Genomic DNA, 24,617 nt, shown 5'->3' with positions numbered 1-24,617 from the left:
TTGCTTTACGGGAGCGAAAGCTGGGTGGACTCAGAATATCTTATTCGTAAGTTAGAAGTAACAGACATGAAAGTAGCAAGGATGATTGTTGGTAAAACACAGGTGGGAACAATTGCAGTAGGGTACTCGGAATTAGGAGATAAAGGCTAATTTAGGAATGAACTCGATGGATGAAGCTGGACGCATAAACCGGCTTCAGTGGTGGGGTCATGTGAGGTGAATGGAGGAGGATAGGTTACCTAGGAGAATAATGGACTCTGTTATGGAGGGTAAGAGAAGTAGAGGTAGACCAAGACGACGATGGTTAGACTCAGTTTCTAACGATTTAAAGATAAGAGGTATAGAACTAAATGAGGCCACAACACTAGTTGCAAATCGAGGATTGTGGCGACGTTTAGTAAATTCTCAGAGGCTTGCAGACTGAACGCTGAAAGGCATAACAGTGTATAATGATAATGTATGTATGTATGTTTAAATCTTTTATTTGTTTTAGGAGGGTCTGGTCGGAATTAGTTTTTATTTCTTTTACTAAACTTGGGAGTTTCTTTTTTACTTCATATTTAATGTCATTTTGTATTTCTGCCAGCAGTTTCCCTATATTTGCTTCAGATTCCGCTATTGTGATAGTTAATTCTTCCATTTTGTATGTGTTTGGCCAATTGAACTTAGTTCCTTTGTTGAGTATGTTCATTTCATTTTCAGAAAAATTGGTGTGTGATAAATTAATTGTCGCGGGGTTGTATATCTTTAAAGGAATTGAATCATTTTTTCCATTAACGGTTAACTTTTTTTTATCTTCTATTAGGTGTTTTAGTTTGTTTTCTAGAGTTTTTTGCTTTCCGTCTAAGATGTTGGAGAGTTTTTCAATAGTATGTCGTTGAATGGAGCTCCAGTCTAAAGGCGATGTAAAATGGTATATACTTAAATGTGCTTTGTAGAGCTGTAAGTTTAGTAGAGATTTTTTTCTGTACAGTAACTTTAATTCGTTTTTTAGCCATATTTTGTTTACTCTGTTTTGGGTGTCAAGAGATATTGAACTTGATATGTTCTTTCTTTGGGTAGACCTTAAGAATTTCGGTATTACACCGCACCTTAAACATTCTTTCAAAAACCAGATATCTTTAGCAATCTTACTGACTTTAACCTTGAGGTTAATATACCTGTTTGTCTTAGTTTTTGCCTGGTTGGCTATCACATTACATGTAACTAATCTTATTATTAGACCCGTATTGTACTATTGAACAAAGTAAAGCTCAAAATAGCCACAAACCTCGCACCGGAAAAGACTAAAAATTCCAAATACGCAACCTTCACTTACACCAGTTCAAAGATTCACCAAATAGCAAACCCACTCAAAAAACGGGATATGCAAATAGCCTTTAAAATATATAACACTAACAAAAACTTATTTTTTAACCATTACACAGTAAATGCCTACAATAACAAATTTCAAGGCTCCGGAATATACAGACTAACATTGGCACAGTGTAAATCTTCATATGTTGGCCAAACAGGACGTAGTTTCCTAACCAGATACATGGAACACTTTAACGTCTTAAAACACAATAAATACTCCGCAATGAGTAATCATATGAAAGAAACCAGCCATCATTACACCTCAATATACAAAGACCTTACAATAATCAAAAGAATCGAAAAGGGGAAGCTAATGATAGAGTTCGAAAACATATATATTTATTTGGATCAACACTTTAGTAAAGGAAGAAACTTGAATGACGCAGTCGAAATAAAAAGTCCGTTAATAGAGCAGTTGCCAACATTATTACGAACTCTCAAATCAGATAAAAGCAAATTCTTTAAAATATTCAATCTAAATACACTCACAACTGAAACCATTTCGGCAACGCAAAAAAGTCCCCCTCCACATAACACGCCAAAGCTTAACGCCCCACCTGCAGGATCGTCCTCTACCCCCACCTCGACAACAGATAAGAATTCCCTACCACATAGCACGTCAATAGCAAACGCCCCGCCCAACATCTCTTCCCCTCAACCCCTACCCGCCCTTCACAACAGCTCTTTCATACGTACAACACAAGGTGTAGAACCACAACAGACAATAGTCACAGTAACGCAATAAGGTCCGCAAGATTGTGTAGCAGCCCACAAAGGGGTAAGTGATAATGCAACATCAACACTCGCATTACAAGCACAACACACACACACACTTAAGTTCATTTTCATTTGTTTCAGATGCTTCTTCCATTCTATAAATCGAAAGAAACATAATCAGATACTCAAAATTTGGATTGAAGCCCCTTTTAACCATAACTTACATCAAAACAATCAACTACCAACGGAGAGTCTGGTCGCTACAAACAAGAATTAAATATGTCAATACTTCCTCTGATCAAATTGCTAAACTGCAGCAGCAAGCCTCATCAAATCTAGAAGCCATTTTCCAACGAGCCCAAGACTTCAATTCTAGATTATCATCATGACTCTAATCACACATGATGCAAAATTAAAGTCTTTTTAAATAACATTATTTAGAGAGCACAATTCTTAACTAAAATTCTCAATACTGAAATGTTACTGTATTCTAGAAACCAACGCACTTCAGAAACTATGGCTCCTGTATATTAACATCCAATATTTATATTTATGACTCAAATTTTAATGCCAAATTATAGTTGAATCAATTTTATTTTAACATTGCAAACATTTTTTAGCCAAATTTTCAAATTGTAAAAACTGTGTTTTGGACGTCAATGTGTTTTAGAATTAAGAGTTACTCCATTTTAACATTGCAAATCATATTGTCATAATTTTTAATGTGTATATTATTCTTATGTTTTAAATATTGTTATCACTGAAATTAGATTTACATTCAATGTAATGAAATTTGTAACAACAATCCAAATATGACAAACCTTGAGGCAATTGTATAGGCTGATGATGCTTGTGAATAAATGCGAAACATGTCCCGGTAAATTAGTGTTGTAACATTACAACTTAGCAACACAAACTGTAATTTGTATTGAAAAGGTGGATCAAAACAACCAACAAATTGTTAGTATATCATAAGTGGTATGTTCCGAGCTGTCTGCGGAGAGATGGCGTGGAATGACATTAGTAGACGATTAAGTTTGTATGTCGTTTATAAAAGTAGGAAAGATCACAATATGAAGATAAAGTTGGAATTCAAGAGGACAAACTGGGGCATATATTCATTCATTTGAGGAGGAGTTAGGGATTGGAATAACTTACCGAGGGAGATGTTCAATAAATTTCCTATTTCTTTGAAATCAATTGGGAAAAGGCTAGGAAAGCAACAGATAGGGAATCTGCCACCTGGGCGACTGCCCTAAATGCAGATCAGTATTGATTGATTGATTGATTGATTGATTGATTGATTGATTGATTGATTGATTGATTGATTGATTGATTGATTGTGTCTTCTGTTGCCACTCATCTCTGATAGATAGGATTACTGCTGTGTAAAGAGTATTCTTTTAAAATTTGCTTCACGTACACCGACGCATAGATCTTATGGTGACGATGTAATAGGAAAGGGCTAGGAGTGTGAAGGACGTGGCCTTGGCCTTAATTAAGGTTCTACCCCAGCTTTGCCTTGTGTGAAAATGGGAAACCACAGAATACCAACTTCAAGGCTGCCAACAGTGGGGATTGAATCCACTATCTCCCGGATGCAAGCTCATAGCTGTGCGCCCCTAACCACACGGCGAACAGGCCCGGTCTTATAGAGTGTAACAGCCTGCCTGAATATAGGGAGGAAATAGCTGGGGAATTAGATAACTTTCTTCTTTAGCATGCCATTTCTATGGGTTCATGCATTTTCTGATACTGCTGGTACGTAACACACTGGTTCACCATACTATTCCAGCGATTCGATCCCTGCTCTGACACGCTGATTGGAATGATCAGTATGCACACTTAATGGAATAATGGCAGATGCTGACTTTTGATCTGGTCTATAATCATAATTTTGGCCTATTCCAAGTTATAGCACTACAATTCACTAAATAACTCCAAATTCAAGCCTGAAAAGAGCTGTTTCTTAAGAAAAGCTTCTTTTTCTCCTTCACTTTTATTAAATTCTACATTCATTTTATTCTAAATGAGCAGCGAAGATGGGGTTTATCCTCTTGCTTGGAGGAAAAATTTGCCTCCAAGTCAGATAGTAATTTTCCTCTGCCAGTGTAATGAATTGAGATTTTCCGACTCATCGGGTACTCCTTTCAAACAGCGAGTAAAAGGGCATAGTTTTTCCCTGGGACTCTACACTATTTGCTCCCCCTCCTCCGCTCCCAAAATTGAAGCGTGTTCACGGCTGATAGCTGTCTGCGGCCTGGTCATTCCAGCTCTGGAAATTTGGACTGTTAGATTGGCAGCATAGTACTGTTTGTTAAAAGTGAGAAAATGTGTGGCTTTTCATTTCATATAGTATTTCATATAATAGCATTGCTTTTAATTGCAAAATTCCTACTGGTGTCATTGTAATGACCTGTGTTGATTTAATTTGGGAAAAACACTAAGAGAGTCCTTCTTTTTAAAACATCCTAGAATCATCGTAGAAGGTATACATATCCTTAACAATGCTACTTTTTGAACCTAGCGGTTATAATAAACTGTCAGTCTGTAACTAGCTCGATGTTGCAGGTTAGGGTTTAATTTGAAGTAATGGTGTGTTTCTAACCGCAAAAGTGATCATTAGTATTCTGGGAAGATTTCTCTAATTAAGCATTAATATACTTAAGTGAATACAAAATACATGTATTTATATGAATTTTAGGGATATCAGATGAAGAAATAGCAAGGTTAACCTATGCATTTGATTGTGAGGACTTACTCAGTGAAGATGGTGATGATGATGAGTGGGTACCTGGACCTACACCTTCACACTTAGGTAATGATTCTGATGATTCTCATCATGGTGGCGATATTGATGAAGAGGAAGAACACACAGGAGATACTGATTCTACTGATAATCATTCTCTAATCATTTACTTGCACGTCAATCACAGAGTCCCCAAGCGGCATTGAACTGAAGACTACTTTTCAAAGAATATTCTGTTTATATAAGTCCTATATTGATGTTTTATAACATATTTTACTTCATACATTTGATTCACTGTAAATAAAATCATCCACTTATGGAACTTCATATTCTCAACATTTGTCATTCAGCAAAGAAATGTGCTCAAATAAGCCCTAACTAGCACGATCGTGCAGGTGGCTTTCCACGAGAACGGCAAAGAAAATACTTTTTTTACACTTTTTCCTGAAATCTATGGTCAAAATTATGTACATTGAAGTAAGAAAAAAAATTCAAATTTCAAAGAAAATATCCCAGGGTAGAAAGGGTTAAACAAGGACCTTCATGAATCAGAAGAATCTCCTGATGTCCAGAAGACTGTAATGTTATCGATTCAACCTGAATATGACTGAAGTCTATTGCTAGTTATGAACTGGTGGAATATCCTCGTGTCTTCACTGATGTGCATGGGTTCATGAAAAAACCTGATAAGCACGTTCTTATGAATGTTATTGAAAACAAAGCTAATTGCGCTTTTGATACAGACTGTGTTCCTTCGTCAAATCATTGTATGATCCATGTATTTGACAGAATGGCTCTTGTGTTTATCATTCAACTGCAGAAGTACACAGCGTTAGGAGACTTCACAGAAGCTTTCTACAAGTACAGAACTTCTTTCTATTCTAGACCTAACGTACAAAGAATTGACATCGTTTTCGATAGATATCATAATATTTCTCTGTAGAATATGGAAGTGAAAAAGGTTCCAGTCCTGTAGAACTGAAAATCTTAAGACTATCCACTCGCATACCTAAAAATATCAAGAATGTTATTTGTTGCTCTTCAAATGAACAACAACTTGTGAGATTCCTATGCAAAAGTGCAAATCATGACGTTGAACTAAATGAAACTGAACAGTTGGTGATATCTGGAGGATTTGATGATGAAACTAAATGTTTCAAAATTCAGGGAGCTGTGACTTAAGAGGTTTTCAAACTAAGATCAAATCCTACTGAAGCGGACATTACAATATACGTGCATGCTTTTCATGCTGGTCAACCTGGATCTGAACTAATGATTCATAGTTCAGATACTGACGTTTTTTGTTTTGCCATTCATTTCTGGCCAAAATTGAACCATTTTAATTGCTCTGGTCTATGGATGAAAGTTACATCTAAAAAAAATCAAAAACAAATAGGTTGCCACTTAGTGTCTGACTCATTGGGAGAAAAAATTGCTAATGTCCTACGAGCACTACATGCTTTTACTGGCTGCGACACAACTTTCAAAATGTCTTCGAAGAAAAAGGCCTACAATGAAATTAAACAACCCTTCGCACAAGATGTCCTTATACCACTGGGAAATGGACTACCTCTCACTTACTCACAGTCAACAGCTCTAGAACAACTATATTTAAAACTAATAAATAAACCATGAAAAACAGCAGACAAAACATGTTATATGGCCATATCTCAAACTGTGGGACTAGGTTTGTCAGTAGACAGAATTCCAAGCACTTCAGATGCGTTACATCAACCTGTTTTACATGTATCAGCCCAAACATACATACGGATGAACGCTTTCAACCCCTTGTATGAGCCACTAGTCTTGACCGAATTTGGTTATGAAAAACATAGCTATGAACTACCAAAGTATGTAGTGCCTGATTACTTAGTACCATCGTGCAACTGCAGGTCTCGCTGCTTGACATTTAGTTGCAGCTGTAAAAAGAAGCAAATGAACTGTATACCATTATGTGTGTGTATTGCTGAGGACTGCAAAAATCTATTTGCTGTTTAAAACCAATTAAAATATATATGTATGTAATAAATTTGGAAACGTTGTTAAACCATTTGTAAAGGTACATAGTTTTTTCAGTATACAGTTTTAGTTAATATTAAAAATTCTTTGCACTTTTAGTTGCAAAAGGTAGAAGATATCAAAAAATGTGTAAGAATATTTTTTGTTGTATTTTTAATTTCCTTTTATTAAAAAAACAAAAAAACAAAGATTGGACCAGGGATCACGGACACAATGGCGTCAACATGACATGGCTCATCCGCCATTAAAATGGCGGCTCCAAGATAAGCCTGACCACAGAATTTGCTGGTACTTACTCTAAAGTATCATAATTAAGAATTTAAAAAGAAACTGCGCCCGAAAGGTCTTGCGAACTCATGCGCCAATACGGCCTGCTCTACTAATGCTGAAGGCATTCGGTATAGAGAACCAGATAAAAACTGCCTCAGTTTTCAGTGTTAGTGAAACATTTTTTTTCATAGTTCCCAGCTAATTGGTTATTGACATCTGTAACACACACATTATTTCATACAGTTTTGGGAACAGAGGATTAGCCACCTATTGTTGTGATCGGCGTCAGGGCCGGAACTAGGAGATTTGTCAGGGGGGGCAAAGATCAGTTTGCCGCCCCCCAACTCCCGATCCCCCTCCCTCCCCTACCACTAAAATATAATACCTCCGTAAGCCATTTTTTAGATGCGGCAGTTGAAATTACACACCATATGTATACTATTACAAAATTTTATTTATGAAAAACACTTATATTAATACACTTATACATATTAATACACTTATGACTAATACAAATAATTTGTTTATAGTGTAACTCAATTGTAACTACGCAAAAATGTGTTATGTATTTGCCTCAAAATTGAATTCTTCGAGTCTTCTTAGCTGCAAATGTACTGATGATGTCGTCAAAGTTGATAAGGGATGCTCGTTTGTGTTCAATTGATATTATACTTAGATTAGAGAGTCTCCCCTGTCCCATTGTATTTCTCATGTAGTTTTTGATGATTTGGAGTTTGCCAAAACTTCGTTCTCCAGATGATACTGTAACTGGCAACGTGAGAAACATTATCAGTGCAGTAGTAATGTTAGGGTAGCCTTCCTCTAGTTTACTTTTATAAATAAGGCTCAACATTTCTCTTAATGTGGCTTCCTTTAAATTTCGTCAACTGATAAAGCGTGGTGCTAGGAACCTTCTATTTCAAATTTAAATTCTTCAATGTTGAGATCAACAGTGTAGATATTTGCCAATTCTTCTGCTTTCATTTTTAGATCTTTTGTTTGCATTTCTTTAATTCGAACTCCATTCAAAAATCCAAACTTGCTGTTTATGTTGTCCAAAGCCTTAAACCCGTCACTGAGTTCCGTAATCATCAGGTCAATAAGCTCTAACGTAGCTACTTGGTACACATTCTCAGTACTTGTCGGAGCTTCATAGCCACACAGCTCATCAAACTTTTTTTTTTTTTTTGAGAACTCAGATGGAGCAAACTATCTTTAAGACTTCAAGAAAAGTTAATAAAAGTCCTTGAAGGTTCCGGGCAGCCAAATCTACAATTATATCTTTTCTTTGCAAAACTCCTTGACATGATTGCATCTTTTTGAACAAAGCATGCCAAAAACATGTGAAAACGATGAATTCAAGTTTCCCAATATTTTTCAAAAGTGAGCTGGCCTCACTCTTAGTTTGACGTGTTGAGAGATCATGTTTTCTGAGATCCCCTAGAGCCTGCACAACTTTACCGTAATGTTTATACACAGCTTTGACCGTATCTAATCTTTCAGACTATCTGGTATTGCTTTCAGGTTTCAATGTCAGTGGCACATATTTTCGGAGAACTTTCCAGCGTGAAGATGAAGCCGCAAAGAAAGAATACATACGGTTCAAAGTTCCTAAAAACTTCTGAGCCTCAATAGTAGCACTAGCCGCATTAGCACCAGCTAAATTGAGGGAGTAAGCAGCACATCGGACAAAATATGCTGGCTCTTTCTCCTGAAGTAGTCTGGACTGAACTTCTGTGTACTTCCCGGCCGTATTTGCCTTACTGTCATAGGATTGGCCTCTACAGTTCTCTAAGTTTAGTCCATCTTTGTCTAATGTTTTTAGGATTTCTTAGTTGAGACCTTCACCTGTTTTATCACTAACTGGGAAAAAATCAATAAAACCTTCTTCTACTTCCGATGTGCAGTCAAATATAAAGGAATAATATTTCGCATCCAAAATGTCTTGTATTATCTTTTGCCTTAGGTTATTGGCAATAATTCCAAGGAACTCATCTTGTATTTTATGTGAGAAATACGAGATTTGCCCTTTCTTGTGCCGCTCAATATGTTGTGGAAGAGGAGCGTTGTAATGCGATATAAGTTCTACTGTGTTCAAGAACTTTCCACTGGATGGGTCGCTGAAATCACAGTCTTCTTTAGTTCCTCGGAATGGACTCCCTTGCTTTGCTAGAAATAGAATAGCATCGTTAATGCAGCGCAATACGTCTTTCAGTGAGACTCTTCTTGATGGATCTGGTTTTGGAGTTCTGCATCAATACCACTCCTTTCCTAAACAGGATTCTAAAGCTTTCCGCGAACAAAAGAAAAGTTTGTGGTTGGATGAATTTTCATGTTCAGGCATTTTTTCACTGAGTTTTCTCCAATTAGTAAGTCCTTTTTCTTTATCTAAGGAAGGCACTTGTTTGTTTCTTCATTAACATTAGATTTAAAAAACAATGCTTCTAATTTTGGTGTTTGTGACAGCACATGGCTTTCTTTCTTCTTTTTTTCTTTGGCAAGTTTGCTATACTCGGCTCCACTGAGTCGTTTTCTGCCATCCATAATTTAGAAACTGATAAAAACGCAGCTCAAAGTGCACTAAACAATTCCGTTTTCCAAACGCCGATAAACGGTAACACGAATAACTAACCAACACTACGAACACTAATAACTAAATACTAAATGCAAATAAAATAAAACATCTGTCGGTTCCTATCAACACACGCAGACAACAGTGTACGCAGGGTACAGGTGTAGCCGTCGATAACGACAACGATGACTGCAGGTGTCTGTTTAGTTTACTGTTTATTGGAAGCAGAGGGGAGCATGGGGAGAAAGGGGGTGAGGTAGATGAGATGCTCGCGCATTGCGTCAAGGTCAGGTTGTTTTCGAGCCCGACCCCGCTTGTGTCTCAAATGTTATTACAATATTATAAGTCCACCTATTCAATAGAATAGTTACTTGTAACCTGACCCCGCTGCCGAGAGCTCAGGCTACTAATTTTCGTATCAGTAGTAGACATAACAGTATAAGACTCACTCCAGACCTATGAATTACGTTAATTCTTGTGTCGTGTCTTATAATGAAGAAAACAACTTGGTATACAGTGTCAGTGTAATAAAGTTGATGAATTAGGCAACAAAATTAAATAAAATTAAACAATATTAATTGTGGTATTATTATTTTGAAAAATTAAGTAACTTATTTTTAATAAACTTTTCAAATTTTGCCGCCCCTTGAAATGTGCCGCCCGGGGCACGTGCTCCTCCTGCCCCGCCCTAGTTCTGAGCCTGATCGGCGTTATGCAAATTTTATGACCAGTCATAATCAACAGTATTCGTTTTCCCAAATTTTGAAAGATTTCTATCTCTTGATAATTCCTGATCATTCAAAAGTAAGTGGCTTGGTCACTGACATATACTACACAGATATTTTTTAGTTGGAATTTAGAGTTTAGAGACTACCTGGGTCTGCACTTTTGACACAATAATGAAAAGTATTCTCATAAAAATATTTCTGCTATAAAATATTTATTTGTGAAAAGTGCATAGAAAGGTAAAATGACAAATTCCAGGAGAATATCTCGTGGGTTGGTATACAGTAATTCGTATAAGGGCAGGTACTGTGTATGGTACAGTATATTCCTTCCTTCTCAGTCCCTTGCGGGGCTGAGTGGCTCAGATGGTTGTGGTGCTGGTCTTTTGACCCCAACTTGTCAGGTTCAATCCTGGTTCGTTCCAGTGGTATTTGAAGGTGCTCAAATACGTCGGCCTTGTGTCGGTAGATTTACGGACACGTAAAAGATCTCCTGTGGAATGTAATGCCAATAACATTGTTCTTCTCAGTCCCTTTATTTCGGGGATTAACTACCGGGTATTTCCTTTGACTGACTGGACCACCTGGACAATCCATTTTCCAAATGGTACTCTATTGTACAAAAATAACCAACCTGTTAATCATCTTTGGAATTCACCACTTGTGGTTCAGTAGTTTGAGTTTAATTTGTAAAAATCAACCCTTAGCTTCATTTTAGTGCCTGGGATGATTATCACAAAATGTTAGTTCTTACTTTGTAAATTAATCTGGCATATTCTATTTTCATCTTTTGCAGAATTAATTTTTATATTAGTATATGTTTCTCACCAAAAGCTTGGAATGTAATAAAGAGAAAATGAGATTCAAAGTAGAATTTACCCTAGACTCCATTCCTTGAAAATCAAGTTCTAAAGTGTTGTTCTATATTAAATTTCTGTTTTACTTGTGTTTTATTAATTGTACTTGTATTAGATAATTGTTATATGTGTAAGAAATTTCAAAATTTAAACTGTTTTTAACTGTATTTTTTTCTAATTTCCAGAAAAGATTGCATTTGGAAAATTAAAAGTTTATCAGCCCAAGAATGGAGTTTTGACTTCTTCGATGGAACTTTACAACTCATTATAAATTTGAAATCTGATAATGTCTCATCAATATATATCATTTCACATACTGGTGAGTTTTTATTAAGATTATAACTTTTCGTACAGATGGACTGTACACTGTCTTCAAACGTGAGATGGTAATTTTATTAGTAAGAATGTGGATTCTTTTCATTATAGAAAACTATAATATCAAGACAATTATCCAAGAAGGACACATTCAAGTTCAGCTAACAGTTAATCAGGTTGCTTCCTGTACAGGGGAGTAATGAATGTGATAAGGGCTCGCCTGCCAAAATACAAATTGTGACCCCCTCAAATAAAATGTAAAATCTATGAATAACCTAATTAAATTACAGCAGGTATATGTAATGCAATATATTGTCAAGTTGTATGAACAAAGGGATTATTTGTTATTGTAAGATTAATATTAAATACTGTTTAACCTGTTGACGATTGCACCCAAGGATTGTCAGTAGAGCGCGCACAGCATTTGCTGTTTGGTCCCACGTGAAGGAGCACGGTATTTGTCGTTTTAGGCTAGTACTAAGAACTTAATTGCTTACTGACGTAATATGACATCTGGTGGTGTTTTTGGGAACTTTTCCAGTTATTTGAATAGTGTCGCTGTACAAATCCTAGTTTTGTTTGGTGGTGGTCTCTGAAGGAAATGTGTATACCCCCACAGTGTAGAGGTTGGCACACTGTTAACCTACAGGTTACAGCAGTGTTATGATTGCTGCTGATGCGGATAGTTGTTTGTGCTCTTCGTAGCTAAAAATATTTTTGGTTTTCATAAATATAACTAAACGTTTTTTTCTTTTGTAAATTATAAGTGATGCTATGGAGTGTATGGACACAATTGATGATATAGATGAACTAAATAGAGATATATAGGGTTCCGATGAAGAATCTATGGATAGTGACACTGAAAATGATCCTACAGAGTTTTTTTGATGACTTCACCTTCTGATGTAAGTACACCAAGACCACCTAACAATGAAAACAATGAACAAAATTCGGACAGCCTTCCTACCAACCCACTACAAACCGTCGACTCACAGCAATGCCCTCTATGTAAATGGGAACATAATGGTGATTATCAGCCCCGTAATTTACCTTTTGACTCTTCAAAATCAGGCATTATTATTACAGATGAGATTGTGGGCAATGAATGGAATGAGGTTCATGCCTTTTATAACTTTCTAGATTATGACTTGGTAAATCATATTGCTTCAGAAACAAATAAGTACTACTAGGAAACTGCTAATGATGTACGTACGCAGTTTTTTAAATAAACCAATGGGTTGACACTACTGCTGATGAGATGTTTTGTTTCTTCGCAACTTCACTGCTTATGGCTCACGTGAAAAAAATAAAATAGTCTGAAGCTATACTGGTCTACAGATCCACTCATAGAAACTCCTATTTTTTCAAAAATATTTTCCCAGGACAGATATCTACATTTACGATGAATGCTCCAGTTTGATGACAATTCTCTGATAGGGGTGGGGGGAGGGGATGACAGGCTTTATAAATTTTGAACTGTGATCGAAACATTGAGAAAAAAGTTCTCCTCTGCACTAAATCCTTTTCAAAATTTAGTTATAGACGAAAGCCTAATGCTGGGGAAGGGTCGACTGTCTTTTCGGCAATACCTTCGCAATAAAAGGAAACGATTTGGAATAAAACCATTTGTTCTTTGTGACTGTCAAACTGGAATGGTGCTAGATTTTATAGTATACACTGGGAAAGGCACAATTGTTGACATTGACCAAAGTAATCACAGAGCCATTTCATCAAAGAACTCTAATGCAACCATACCTTGATAGAAATCGCATACTGTTTATAGATAACTGGTATTCAAGCCCAGATTTGTTCTCTTGGCTGTACGATAGAGGTACTGAAGCATGTGGAACGCTAAATGCCGGAAGAAAAAATGTACCATGTCTCCCAAAAAGTAAAAAAGGGGAAGTCGTAGCTCGGTACAATGATGAAATGCTAGTAGTAAGATAGTGTGATAAAAGCCATTGACAATGTTGTCCACTGTTGACGCAAGCAAAATTACTACTTTCAACACCAGGTCATTTGAAAATAAGCTAAAGCCAAAATCTGGAACAAATCATAATGCAAACATGAGACCAGCAGACAAATTTGATATGATGGTCTCATTCCATGATTCGACAAGAAAAAATATAAAGTGGTTACACAAAACTTGTTTCATTTACTAGACATTTGTGTTTTGAACACCTATTTCATGTATAAAGGATATCAAAAGAAATCTAACCCTACTGTACAATTGCATGTAATGGATTTCAGAAAAAACCTAATTTGACAACTGCTTGAGAAACACTTTACTGCTAAAAACAACGGATGAAATGCTGCACGCCCAATTGGAGGTGGGACACAAGATCCATTACGCCTCGAAGGTCGCCATTTTATGAGGTCACTCCCACAAAGTGAATCAAAGAACCATAAACTTCTCAGGCAAACAAACTACCTGATCAGGACAGAAGAGGAAAGAAATGAGCTATGATTGTTCTACATGTGAGGTCGCTCTTTGCATACATCCTTGCTTTGAACTGTATCATATATTAAAAAGTTTTGAAATGACAGTGTTTTCTTGATCTAAAATGTCTTTTCATGTGTCTCAAAGTCTCTCAAAAGTGTAATAAATAAATTTTTTTAATTTTTAAAAAATCTTACTCCCCAGAGGTTATTTACCGGTCAAATAGTACTCGGATGTGGCCGTCATTATTGCACAGCGTATGCCATGTGCATTTGTCAACAGGTTAATAGGTTTTATTTGACTGCTTTCGTGGTTTAATGCCTATGCTGCTGAACTCCCAACCATCTACCACTTAGATGTTAAAATTTAACTTTAATTGGTTCCATTTTTCAGTAACTACAGAACTATACTCTGTACGAACCGATACCGAAGTCTTGGTTATAATAATTTATTCGATTACAAAATAGAAAAATATAACTTACAAAATTAAATAAAAACTCTTCAAATAAAGATTGAAAAATATCAAACTGCAAAACTGGTAAACCTATTATTAACTTTACGCAAAGAGAGCTTGTTCAAAACTGAGTTGACTGATTGTTACTACAAGTTCTTATTGGCTGTTGTGGAATAAATGTGGGACAACAGTTAAATGTTCCGCAAAATTTGTGACATGCACTACACAGCAAGAAAGTATAATTTCATAACTAAAGTACATTATTTTCGTATCAATTTTCTTTGCTGTAATCATTTTAAAAGAATTTGGTGCAGGTCTTTTCTGAAGTGCGTCGCCGTGTTGCGAGAGACGGCAAGGGCAAGCATTCGTTTACAGCTGTGGTTGTCTTACACTCAACACAATAAACTGCTGCTAGATGAAAAAAAAAAAAAAAACTATTTTGACTGATTCTACGAAATTGCCCTTATTTCCACGCAGTGACATTAGGCTAGATATATACACTGAGTGGAAAAAAGTCATGGGAAGACACTGAATGTGATGTTAATAACGGGGTTGATGGAGCGTACACCAGCATCGACAGCATTTCATAAATGCTCGATTGGATTAAGATCGGGGGATCTGGAGGGTCAATCCAGGGTCGTAACTTCATTGGAGTGCTCCTCCAACCACCAGCGTACCACCACAGAGTGGTGACATGGTGCATCGTCCTGTTAAAACGTGGTATCTCCGTACTCTAGGGCCAGAAAGGGATGCAGTTGGGTCTGAAAGAATGTCCACATAACGTGCACCCGTCAGCGCTCCCTGCAACCAGACATTGGGGCCTAATTGCAACCTCCCCTTCTGGATGGAGGACGCAGACGAAGAATACACCCACTGTATCCCCTGCCTGTCGTAAGAGGCGACTAAAAGGGGCCCCAGGGCTCTCGACTTGGAAGCGTGGGTTGACGACCATGAGGCCCTTAGCTGAGTCCTGACATTGCTTCCACTTACTTGTGCTAGGCTGCTCACTTTCATCTATCCTGTCCGACCTCCCTTGGTCAACTCTTGTTCTTTTCTGACACCGACGATATTAGAGCATTCGAGGCCTAGGGAGTCTTTCATTTTCACGCCCTTCGTGGCCCTCGTCTTTCTTCGTCCGTTAGTTCATTTTTCAGAGTGACGGATCCCTACTTCTTTCTTCTTTTTTCTGTTTGTCTACCCCCTGTGGGTGGGGGATGCAGGTGAAGAATTCACCCACGGTATCCTCTGCCTGTCGTAAGAGACGACTTACAAGGGTGACCAAGGGATAATCAAATTAGAACCATGAAACTACTTGCAATGAGTACTACCACGCGGGGAACACCATGGGTCGATTTTACTTGTGTGTAGTACCACTATGGTGGGTACCAAATAGGTTTGTGATTAGTAGCAAACGAGGGCTCGAAGGCTTTTACAGTACCTGTGATTAGTATCACTATATGAGCGACACCATGGGATGAAGGAACCCATGGTTCTGGCTTGCTTATGATTAGTACCCACTTTATGAGGAACACCATGGGATAGTACGAGTCCTTGTGGTTAGTACACTTAGGTAATGAACACCATAGGTTTGCGTTGCCTGTCTAGGGCGCCGCAATGTGCGAAACACATTAGGTCTGTAATACAAGTGCGAATTTCATTACCTGTGACTAGTACCATAATGTGTGAAATACCCGCGTGCCTACGCTGCGCTTGATTAGTACTGCAACATGACAAATGCCATGGTTCTATTTTTCTAGTGATAAGTACCATTACGAGGGGTCGATGACTTGGATTTTGGACTCCTTTCGAATATAAGTATCATCGTTTCAGTATCATGCTATAAAGGCAGTCCCTTGGTCAGTTAGACTATTGTTCTACGCCAGCTTCTGTGCATGTGAGGCACTATGGGTCGGTTCCACTGATCGTTTTAAATTCATATCCATCCATTCATTCATTCTTTGTCCTCACATTTTGAATTGTGGTTAGTGGAGGATTTTGGGTTTTTAATTTGTTGTTTCATTTCATCTCATTTTGTATCATTAGGGGCCGATGACCTAGATGTTAGGCCCCTTTAAACAACAAGCATCTATCAGCAGCATCTAATTGCAACCATGTGAATGCCGCCCAGGCCAGAACTGAGCCACCTCCCATCTGAACGCAACCTTGTTGACACACAAGATCCATAGCTTCATGGGGCATACGCCACACTCTCATGCGCCCATCAGCTCGATACAACTGGAACCAGAATTCATCGGAGCATACCACACGCCACCACTGTTCCAGGGTCCATTGCTGTTCATGGGCCCATGCACATCGTTGAGCTCTGTGTCGAGGTGTCAGCAAGGGGACACGAATTGGTCATTGGCTGGTGAAGCCTATGCCATGCAGTAGCCTCCTTACAGTCCTGGTAGAAATGGGTTCCCGATTCCCAACATTCAACTGGGCGGTGATCTGACTCACAGTAGCCTGTTGAGCGCCCAGTATGGTTCTGCGGGGGTGACATGATGTCCATTCATTAAACACCTGTGGTCTTCCCGTGCAGCGGTTTACATGGGTGATAACATTCTCTCTGCAATATTGAAGATCCACCCTCGACACTGTTGGCCTCGGAAACCCAAATTCGAATGTAATCTCTGCAATGCTAAGACCTGTGCGCCAATGATCATCGCACGTTCAAAGTCTATTAACTTGCAACGTGTTGCAATCTTTACAACACTGGTGTTTGTGACAGACTGCTCAGCTACGCTGCAGTTAGCCGCAATGTTCAGGGGTCATACACAGCTCATTTTCCAATGAGACACCCCTTCCCGTGACTTTTAGCCATTTATTGAATTTTTATTTTTACGTGAGGAGGCCGTTAGGGTGCCCTGAAAAATTGGGCCTGCCTGCCTGCCTTGCAGGCCCTTCTGGCCCTAATGTTATGCCCCTGTTTCTGTACCACTTGTTATAAATCCTTGATATGCAAAATTGTAGCTAAAGTGTGAAGAGGAACCGGAGATTTTAGTATTGTCAGCATTGTACAGTATTTACTACCATCATAGTCTAGGGATCAATATCATAGTTTTCTACCTAGTTGGCCTGAATTCATTTCCTGGATCTACCATGCATTTCACCCATTCCTGCACTTTCACATAAATCTGTCTACATATTCAGAAGTACAGTACTATAGTTACACTTCAGTTGAAGGCTCCATCTTCTGGACTATTAGCTAGCAGAATCAGTTCATAATGTCTTGACCAAGGTTCCTACCATAGAGTATTGAGAAGGTAATGAGATGTAATTCATTAGAAACTAGACAGATGGCAGAAGCTGTATGTTTTCTGTGTTAACGAATCTTTCTGTTTGATGCAAGATTTTGTCCTAGACTATGTTGTGACAGCAAAGGCCTAGTGTGGGACAATTGGTAGAATGCAACAATGCCAGCAAGAGCGATAATGCCACTCAATGGTGGCAGTGTGGATGGGACCTACAGTGAGCAACCTGCAAATTCTTGAGGCTGACAATAAGGAAGCTTCTAGAAGAAGCTGGAAGCTGATTAACTCCAGTCAATCTTGAGTAAGTCAGTCTTGAGCTCATTAATCAAAAGTGAACGTAAACATATGGTTCCAAGTCTGTAACAAGTCATTCATCTAGAGTGAACCCATCAGTCAGCTACTTGGAGTTCAGTGAACCTTGTTGTTCTGAAACAACACTGCACTATGAGAAGCGCTGTAGAGAGCCGGAATTTGATGTGTCATTTTGCAGTATGTTTGACCACAATTGTGGGTAAAAACAGAGTCGAGTGGAAAACTCAAATGTGCGTGAACTTGTTATTAACTGTATATTATTAACTTGATTGGCGACATTGGGCCACTTGAGTCTTCCACATACACCATTTCTTTTGAAGGTTGTACTGTTTGATTCTTCTTATCTGCCCAGTACTTCATTCGTTCTGATCACAGTGTTCTTAATTCACTTGAAATCTCTCCAGGCCTTCTGTGCATCATTTCAGTTGAAAATTTCTGGTTTTTATTAACTTTATGTACTGTATTGTAATGCAGTAAATTGAATGGATAGCTGCCTAAATTCAATTATTGTAGGAATTTGCCTTGGGAGATAAAACAGCTGGCCCACAAGGCTTTCGGTGGCATGCCACCAAAGTACGTACAACAAGAGGCTGCTTACACCTTCGTTGATGAGCTTCATAATGCTGAGATCACCAGAACCCGATGCCTTGAGGGTGGACGTGACAAATACAACAACATTTTCAATGTCATCGGTAAGAGTATGAGCTGTCAGGGGCGAAGAGAATCTGCAGGTCTGCTCATCACCACTGAAGTGACGCTCACCACCATCAGAATGCCGAGGTCAGCTGGCATTGTGGTGAGTGCAACCATCCAAGGATTCACTGTTGGCATGGTATGAGTGGATGAGGTATGAGCTCTCCAACCTTTCAGAGGAATCATCTGCTAGCAGTGTTTTAAGCAGGGCTATCTGAGGAAGGACTGCTAACGTGAGGCAGGTAAACAAGAAGTAGAACTCGGACCAACAGCTACCAAACATGGACTTTACCCAACCAGGATGCTTGTACCAGTAGAAAGTTGCATGTCGGTACGAGTTCTTAATGCATCATCGCAGGATCAATGGAACACTGCGGCAGAGATGACCTGTCCTGAAAACCGAGCCCCATAGAGCTGCAGCCACTGTCAGAAGGTTGAGCCAAGCTGGTACATTGGACATCCGAGTTGGAGATCTGTGGCAGTGGGATACTGAGATTGTGTTGCCCTGAGAAGGGAGCAGCTTGCAGATGAAGATGTTGGACAGATGGTGCAAGAAGTCGAGCCAGGACAGTGATCAGCATGGAATGACATCGCCGAGTGTAACCCAGTGTACAAGGCATATTGGTATCAGTGGAGGTCGCTAGAAGTCAATGATGGTCTATTGATGTGTGTAGGGGAGTGAGTCAACTGCAAGAAGGAGGTTGCCCATTTGGTAATTCCCAGGGATAAAAAGATAGAAATGGTAGCTGGACTACATGGAGCACCATGGCAGGCTATTTTTGGGGTCAATAAGAACTTGGATTGGGTCCAGCAGTTCTGCTACTGAGTCCATCTGAGGACAGATGTCGAAAGATGGTGCCAAATTCGTGGCAGTTGTGTGGCAAGCTGAGATCTTTGTACCCTGAATAGAGGCCAGATGCAGCAATACAATGATGGAGGGCCCTTTAACTGGGTAACAATTGACATTGCATGACCATTTCCTGAATCATATATCAGATATCGCTACCTAATTCTGGCCATGGACTATTTCACCAAGTGGCCTGGGCCTGAGATTTACTCCATCCCCAATCAGGAAGTGTCAGCAATAGTTGATCGCCTAGTGAAGAACTACTTCTGTCGCTTTGGTGTCTTGAGGGAGTGGCAATACACGACCTGTATGAACAAAGGAAGTTGCCAAAGCTTCAGTTGCCGTGGAAGATCCCTACATTGTTATCACCAGGATAATGCTGTACTTGACAGGATTCAGCAGCCTACCTCAGGGAAAATGATGGTCATCCACCTAGGCCAGCTCATGTCTTACTGTGGAGCTACTCGAGACAAGCACCTTTAAGGAGGGAGCATTGTGACAATGAAGGCTGAGTGCGGGATGGCTCGCAAAATGCAATAATGCTAGCAAAAGCGATAATGTCAGCACAGCTCAGACAATGCAGATGGGATCGGCAATGTGGAAAACAATAGCGCTGGTGAGTTGTTGAGGCTTGTGATAAGGAAGCTCCTAGAAGAAGCTGGAAGCTGATTAATAGTGGACCAGGAATGATCTGGAATTGGAAATGACTAGGATCTTCTGTGGGCCTATATAAAGAGCTCAACTGACACATGCGAGGCAGTCTTGAGTCTCCAATTGAGAATGGATGTAAACAATGGGAGTGAGTCTGTCAGTGGGTTATGCGGGCTTCAACGTACAACCCTTAAGAACCCGTGTGGAGAACAGGAGTTCGACATGCCTTTATGCAGTGTATTCGGCCGTGGTCGTGAATAAAAACTTTGTCAAGTGGAAAAGTCTTTCCTATTAAAAAATTCTTGTATTTCAACTCCTCTATATGCTACTTCAGTTTTTGTGCAAATTTGAATTGCCTTCTATAGACAATTGCCCATGATATTCATTTTGAAACTTTTATTCATATCTGCTGATATTTATCTAAAAGATTTATTGTAATGATGGACTGCTAAGAACTCACTCTGGTGAATTAATTTCCAGAAATTCAATGGAATATTATTATTAAGGAAATTTTATTTATTCTCGGGTCAGAAACATATACATATAAGGCACACTTCAAATACTCTATTATTTGCGACCAGAACTTTGCTAATGAGGACTAATACAGGTCTTTTTTGAGTACAGGAGGCTGGACACAGTTGACATTGCAGCAGATGTTGTACAGTCTAGACGTCTCCACGTTCACACTGAATATCATTCTTATGAGAGTATCTCCATCTGACTAAATTAACCTTTGATCTGCCCACTCCCGATCTCATTGTATTCATGGACTTCCAAAGTCAGTCATTCTTCGTTATGACCAGGAGGCAAAGTTTCTCAAATTCTTCTCCAGCCAGTGCGAAGGTAGGTCGTAGTCTTCCATAGTTGTAACCTAACTTTTTCACCGTTGGTTGTAAGTTTCTTTGATGTTCTAAGGAAGCTCTTCTTTAATTTCAGTCGTTGTGGTGTGGTTTGTACCCATGCATATGATGGGTTCTTTCCTACTCCTCTTTCTTTCTTTCTTTCTTTCTTTCTTTCTTTCTTTCTTTCTTTCTTTCGTCCTTATTGGCAGTTATTTCTCTTTGAATAGAAGGTGGTGCTATTCCTGCGAGGTGGTAAAGCCATGCAACTGGAGTGGATTTCAAGCAGCCTGTTATAATTCTACAGGTTTTATTAAGAGCTACATCCACCAGTTTGGCATGTGTGGAACTATACCCGACAGGACCGGCGTACTCTGCTGCAGAATGACATGGCGCCATTGCATATATTCGGATGGTATCAGGATGACTTCCCCACTGTGATCCAACCAATTTCTTGAGGAGATTGTTCCTAGTGGACACCTTTGACTTGCAGTTCATGCAGTGATTCTTACAAGTAAGAGATCTGTTGAGCATCACTCCTAGATATTTTGGAGTGTCGCAGTGTTCCAGTTCAACCCCTGACCATATTATCTTCAACTTGCGAGTGGCTTCCCTGTTTCTCAAATGAAAAGCGCATACTTGCGTCTTTGAGGGGTTTGGTTTAAGCTGGTTTATACTCTAGTATCTGGAGAGATCTTCAAGGGCATTCGAAAGGGTATTCTCCACTGATTCAAAATCTTTGCTCTGGGTGGCTAGAGCAAGGTCGCCAGCATTCAAGAAACTCCTGCTATTAGGAGCCTTGGATTGGTCGTTTGTGTATATAATTATTGAAAAGGATAGGAGCCAGTACACTTCCCTGGGGAAGGCCGTTCTGTAGTCTCCATCGAGAACGCTGTTGTTGGAATTCAACAAAAAAACTTTCAATTTCGTAAATGAGTGGCAAAATTAAAGCAGTGGATTCTGCTGATTTGAATGCATTGGTTTTTTGCTGATGATGTTTCCATCTTGTTAGAGACAGAGCAGGAGGTACAGAGGGGGTTGAATTGATGAAACAGTGAGTTTAAACAAACAGGCATAAGACAGTGGCAGTGAAAATGAGTAGAACATCTGTCATTGTAATATCATTCTTGAGGGAGAGGGAATTGAATGTATGGAAATCTTGGAAATGTAATTTCCAATAATAGGAGTCCTAAACTAGAAATACAAATAGAATGTCCAAAGGATCCAGCTTCTTTTACTAAATTTTATTTAGCGTATGATGCTTACAAGACAATAAGAATTACTTTAAATTATATTGTTACATATATACAATTTACAGCATTAGAGCCACTTTTCAAATATGGATAGAAAGGTTTGCAATCCATTTAATTCCTTCTGGAGATGCTGAGTGGAGTTCATCCAAGGAGCCAGGATACGCACATAGAGGGCACTCCTGCACAATAATCTTAATGGTTTGAAATTCAAAACTGCAATCACATTGGGGAAATTTATCCATTGATATAGGGCTGCACCAGTTTGACCAGTACCATATCGAATCCTGTTTAACCTCGACCAGACTGTCCAAGGTAGATTAAAGCCAGCAAGCCTTGTAATGGGATCGTTGATTGAAACTAGGCCATGAGGTGTAGAGTTTAACCATTCATCTCTCCAGCCATTTTGGAGATTGAACCTGGTTGACGTAAGATCTACAGCCGCCTTGCAAGCTGGCTTTCTTGATTTCAGTCTCGGTTTAGAAAGATCTTTGACATCATGATGAATTGGAAGAGATCATTTTGCATGATCCTACACCCCAGGCGAACAAGAGCGTGCTGCTCTCTTAAGATGGGGTGGAGCGATGTTACATAGTACAGGCAACCACTGGGAGGGAGTACAACGTAGAGTACCAGAGATGATACGCATTGTCTGGTGAAGTTGAATATCCACTAGATGGCAGTGAGAGCTATTTAACCAAATGCCTGCACAATATTCAGCTGGAGAATATACAACAGCCGAAGTGGTAGTCCTGAGTGTACTGGTGTCGGCACCCCATGACGTTCCAGCTAACCTACTATGTTGTTAGACTTTTCAGTTTTGCAGCCGTTTTTCCAGTATGATTTGGTAGGCCATTGTCCTGTCCATTGTCACACCTAAGCACTTAGGACAGCTATTGTGCTTTAGGTAGTGATTCCTAAACTTCACTTTAGGATGATAGTTTGCTTGTAGGTGATTGAGGTGAAATGTGGCAACCTCAGATTTTGAGGCACTTGGCTGGAGCCACCAGTTTCTGAAGTACTCATCCATCTTCCCAAGATCTGCGTTTAATATATCCTCAGCTTCATCATAGGTGGTAGCTTGAACTGTAAGATTTATGTCATTTGCATAGATGAATTTTCGACATAGGGTTTTGGATAGACCATGAGTATAAGAGTTAAATAGCAGAGGGGATGGAAGGGATCGCTTGGTAGACCATTATTGATTGCATGGAACCTGGTCCTAACCTTTTCAGTTAGAACTTGGAATAGCCTGTTACTCAGCATATTGCCAATCAGTGTGACTATTTTAAGGCAAGGAACTGCCTTTATAAGTTTGAGGAGAATTCCTCTTCTCCAGACTGCATCATAGGCTGCTGAGAGATCCAGGAAAGCGGAAACACTTTTGAACTGCTTCTCAAAACCAACTTCTAGGTAGGAAGACAGGGCAAGAACTTGATCACTGCAGTCTCGTTTTTGACAAAATCCAGCTTGTTCAATAGGAATCAATGACTCAGTTGCAGGAGCAATTCTATTCAGTAAGAGCCTTTCAAGTAGTTTGTAGGTGACACTAAGTAAGGAAATTGGTCTGTAGCTTTGAGGTATCTTTGGATCCTTCCCTGGTTTTACTATTGCAATTTTGGCCTTGTTGAAAGATGGAGGCAGACGTCCTGAATTCAAAATGGAGCTGAAGAAGATCGTAAGACATCGCTTGGTTGCTGGGGCACACTTCTTAAGGAACTCTGGATAAACACAATCAAATCCTGCTGCTTTGCCAGTCTGGAGACCATCTAAACCCTTTTGTATCTCTTCTAAAGTGAATGGCTGTGAGTACACTGGATCTGGTTTGACTTCCTGTTTTAACTGATTGAATTGCAATTGTATCTTTCTACTGAACTTCTTGTGTCCTACAGTCTTAGATGTAGAAACGAGGTGGATAGCTATGGATTCTACATTGATACATGAATTATTTCTTGATGGTATAGATGTTGAGTCCAATTTTTGTATGAGGGACCATGCTTTCCTACTTGAGTGAGTAAAGTTCAAGGTTTCAGCAGTCTTGGTCCATTTCTCTCTTCTAGCATTGTCTAAGGATTTCCCTTCAATTGCATTTTCATGAGAACTGTCTTGTTAAAATTCACAGCTTAGGCGAGTTGTTTCTTCATTCCAACCAGGGACATAGTCTTTTCGAAAACCTCTAGGGATTCTTCTTTTGGCAGCAGATTTGATTAAGCCAACAAATCAGTCATAGTTCTCAGGGATTGGTTGCACCCATCTAATATTACCATCTGTATATCTTGCGTACCTATCCCAGTCAC

The 24,617-nt window shown here is 39.1% G+C and overlaps 1 protein-coding gene across 1 annotated transcript in view; it reads left to right on the top strand.

Annotated features, from left to right (window-relative positions):
* LOC136866674 (uncharacterized) overlaps window positions 1–24,617 on the top strand; it is a 155,584-nt gene that overhangs the window by 64,591 nt on the left and 66,376 nt on the right. Inside the window, exon 2 of the mRNA XM_068226586.1 lies at window positions 11,451–11,584. Coding sequence (XP_068082687.1) covers window positions 11,451–11,584 — 134 coding nt within the window. The remainder of the gene's footprint in view (window positions 1–11,450; window positions 11,585–24,617) is intronic.

This window comes from Anabrus simplex, chromosome 3, assembly GCF_040414725.1.
Source record: "Anabrus simplex isolate iqAnaSimp1 chromosome 3, ASM4041472v1, whole genome shotgun sequence".
Lineage (NCBI taxonomy): Eukaryota > Metazoa > Arthropoda > Insecta > Orthoptera > Tettigoniidae > Anabrus > Anabrus simplex.
This window is presented reverse-complemented; position numbering and strand designations above follow the sequence as displayed.